The sequence below is a fragment of the Echinops telfairi genome, unplaced genomic scaffold (assembly GCF_000313985.2).
Source record: "Echinops telfairi isolate 266 unplaced genomic scaffold, ASM31398v2 ScPeMD7_655;HRSCAF=1070, whole genome shotgun sequence".
NCBI classification, from domain to species: Eukaryota; Metazoa; Chordata; class Mammalia; order Afrosoricida; family Tenrecidae; genus Echinops; species Echinops telfairi.
The window spans coordinates 22,968,338-22,972,174 of NW_022104553.1; the positions used below are offsets into that span (position 1 = coordinate 22,968,338).

The following is a 3,837-nucleotide window of genomic DNA, read 5'->3' on the forward strand; positions in this document are numbered from 1 at the left end:
TCATAGGGGGCTGCTCCCACCTGGAATTGGACGGAGGGCAGAAGAAGTGGGTTTGTTTATTTGTGGCTACACGTAGGATATGCTCCCCTAAACATAACTCCCTCCTCGATTGGGATGACCTTAGAATAGCAGACGCTGCTGTTTGCTAGTTGTGAGATCCAGCCCCACCTTCGGATGGGTCCTAAGGGATGGTTGTGTCTTGATTAAAGGGAAGAAATGAAGAGACAGACAAAAGTTTGGGGGTGCTCACCTCCGTCATGGCTTCAGGAACCAGGTCCAAGCAGAGAGAGAGATTGTATTCTCATATCACCTTATATACTCCGGGGGCATGCAATCCCCCTAATTACAGGTCACCACATACATAACAAAGTGGGCTGCACCCTAACCCCAGATGTCCCTGAATTCATTGGAGGAGTGCCCTAACACCAGTGTTGGGGGCAGGTGAGGGGCCATGACCGTCCCCTGAGCAGGGAGAACAGTAGCAACGTGTCTGCTCCTACAGATCATGCTGCTGGCCAGAGAGCAATCAGCCATGTGCTTGTAAGAGGTCACTTTGAGGCAGCACTGTGATGGGAGGCTATTGTGGGGATTAATAATACTTATGAGAGTGGGATTGGGACTCATCTCTAACTCACAAGTGTGAAGGCCTCCCTCCACCCAGAACCCTGGCCTGCCAGACTTCTTAATTATGAGAATAAAGAATTTGTCTGCATATACTCTCACAGCTAGTGAGACAGTTTTGGCTGACAGAGCAGAACTTCCCCATGGGGTTTCCCAGGCAGCAGATCGCCAGGGATTGTCTCTGGAGGAGTCCCTGGGTGGACTTGAACTGCCAGCCTTCTGGTTAGCAGCTAGTCGAGCAATTAAACCATTGTACCACCCCAGGGCTCCTTTATCTACAGGAATGGGGGGTTAGGATTGCTGCACCTACTTTTTTAGGGGGTCATAATTCAACCCATAACACCCCTTTGAACAGTGATGCAGGTTACACGTTGGGCTGCTAACTTCAAGGTCAGCAGTTCGAAACCACCAGCCGCTCCTCGGGAGAAAGATGAGGCTTTCTACTCTCGTAAAGAGTTATAGTCTTGGAAACCCACAGGGGCAGTTCTCCCCAGTCCTACAGGGTCCCTATGAGGTGCCTTGGCACATATGTTGGGAACACACACACACACATTGAGAGCAAACCCCACTACCCCTGAGTCCGTTCTGACTCATAACCAACCTCCATGTAGTTTCTGAGACTACGTTTCTATGGGAATGGGAGCAGACAGTCTTCCTCTATCTGGCAGCATGGCGTGTGGGTTTTGAATCTCCAACCTTGTGGTTAGCAGCCTGATGCCCAATCCACAGTGCCACCAGGGCTCAGTGGGAAGCACCCTGTTGAGCGATTCCCTTATTCATCAGACCTCACCCAGTTCACACGTGTCAGGGCACCATTTCCCATGCTCGTAGCAGGGACCAGAAGTGACAAGATCTCAGTCCTTGAGAATCTCCTAGTTGGCATGGGGCAGCAGAGTAAGGGCGACTATGTTGATGAGAAGGATGGGTTGGCAGCTGGCTCCTTTCAGCACAACCAGACCCAGGAACTGTAAGTAGCAGCGAGGCTCTCTCCTGTGGATTGGCCTTAATCTCTCAGGATCCTCCAGGTGTGGAGACTACGAGAGAGGCAGTTCTGGAGTGTCATCCTCCTAGCCAATGTGGTTTCCCTTCAGCCACCGGGAAAGGATCCCATTGGCCCGTGCACTGCCTCCACAAATACCAGGAAAGGATCCCATTGGCCCGTGCATTCCCCCTGAAAACACTAGGAGAGGATTCCACTGGCACATGCATTTTCCTGGAAATACCAGGAAGAATTACACTTGCCCATTTCCCCTTGCTATTTGGAAATAATTCAGTTGGCCCATGCAGGCCCCCTTCCCCCCACCCCCCCTGCAAACAAACACACCCAATACCAGGTAGGAATTCAACTTGCCTTTGTGTTTTCTTCCAAAACATTGGGAAAGGATTTCACTGGTCCATGCTTTCTGCCCCTGTCCCCCTGTCCCCCAAAGCCAGCAAAAGACTCCATTGGCCCATGCATCTACCCCCCAAAGAACAGGAAAGAATTCCATTGGTCCATGCATTTCCACACCCACCCCGAAAAACAAACAAACAAACAAACAAAAAACCAGGCAGAGATTCTATTGGGCCACGTGTTTCTTTCCAAAATCCAAAAATCTCAGGACAGGATTTGATTGGCTCAGCCTGGGACACAAGCCCATTTCTAGGCCTATCTCTGTGATTTCTGGAATTGGGCTACGGCTGGCAGGGCCAAATGTTACCGTGGAGTTTCTGTCATAATGAGGCAGGCGTCAGCCTCTCTCAGCCACTGCCCCCCCGCCCCCCAAAACAAAACCAAACAAACCCGGGTCATCCAACCTCCCCTGATCTAGGCCAGCCAAGAGGCTCCACTCTCTGCCTTGCAGATCCGGGAGTGGGAGAAACGGCTCGGGACCCGTCAGAAGAGCGCCAAGGCCCCTGCCCTCATCATGGTCCAGAAGGTCAAGGTCCGGAGGCGTATCAAGATCCTGGAAGACCAGCTGGACAGGGTGAGGGCCAGACGCTCAGTTCTTTCCAGGACCTCACGGGTCTGGATGGGCCGGATGGGCCCGCCAATGAGAAGACTGATGGCTGGGTGTGTGTGTCGGGGGGAGGGGGGCTGCTGCTCAGGGGACACCCCCCCATTCCTGCTGAACAAGGAAGAGCCAGGCCTCAAGTGGGCTGCTGCCTCCTCAGGTCACCTGCCGCTTTGACACCCAGCTGATGCGGAACGCGACGCTGCGGGAGGAGCTGGACCTGCTTCGGATCGAGAGGAACCGCTATCTGAACATGGATCGCAAGCTGCATAAGGTCGGCCGAGCACCCTGGGGACCATCCCGCCCTCCCCGCTCTCTTTCCTACTCTGCCTCCCAGAGTCCCGAAGGCCCTGAGCCAAACGCTTCCAGGATAGAGACTCAGAAAATATGTCTGGACTCCTTCGACCATCTGATCTCTACTGGGATTTGCAGAGAACAGAGAGGGCCCTTAGACTCTTGTCACCCAAGGCCAACAGCTAGCCGGCAAGACGGTGTCCCTGCTAGGGCACTTCAGTGACCTCTGGTGTGCATGGAAGAAGCCCGTTTCTGCCCTTTCTACCTCCTTCCCTCTCTCTTTGTCTCCTGTTTCCCCTTCCTCTGTGCCATCCTCCCTGCCTCTCCCCCAGCTTCATTTTCTGCTTCTGTTTTGAATCATTTCGAGCACAGAAAAGCTGCTGGTGCTAGGCGCCGCTGAGTGGTTCCCATCCTAGCGAGTCCACGCACAACCACAGAACGAAACACTGCCCATCCTGCACCTCCCTTCCCATTGGGGCCGTGTCGGAGCCCATGGCTACAGCCACGATCTCCATTCATCTCTTCCAGGGTCTTCCCCTTTGTCACCAACCCTCTGCTTCACAAGCAAGCCGTCCTTCCCCGGGGACTGCTCTCTCCTGATAGCATGTCCAAAGGATGTGAGACGAAGGCTCACCATCCTCACCTCTAAGGGGCGTGCTCACGCTGCTACTTCCAACAGTTGGCTCTCCTGACAGTGCGTGGTACTTTCAGTATTCTTCACCGATGGCATAATTCAAAGACATCGATTCCTCTGCAGTCTTCCTTATTCATGGTTTAACTTAAAAAATTAAAAAAAAATCATTTTAGTGGGGGCTCTCACGGTTCTAGAACAATCTAAAAAAAAAGAACAATCTATACATCCATTGTATGAAGCACTTTTGTACATAGGTTGCTATCCTTGCTTTCAAAGCATTTTCTTTCTACTTGA

At 52.5% G+C, this 3,837-nt stretch overlaps 1 protein-coding gene across 1 annotated transcript in view; it reads left to right on the top strand.

The window, feature by feature from the left end:
• The window catches only part of ODAD1 (outer dynein arm docking complex subunit 1), a 27,333-nt gene that overhangs the window by 11,179 nt on the left and 12,317 nt on the right, over nucleotides 1-3,837 (top strand). The window contains exons 4-5 of the mRNA XM_045292646.1: nucleotides 2,466-2,588; nucleotides 2,776-2,889. Of these exons, the coding sequence (XP_045148581.1) occupies nucleotides 2,466-2,588; nucleotides 2,776-2,889 (237 nt within the window). The remainder of the gene's footprint in view (nucleotides 1-2,465; nucleotides 2,589-2,775; nucleotides 2,890-3,837) is intronic.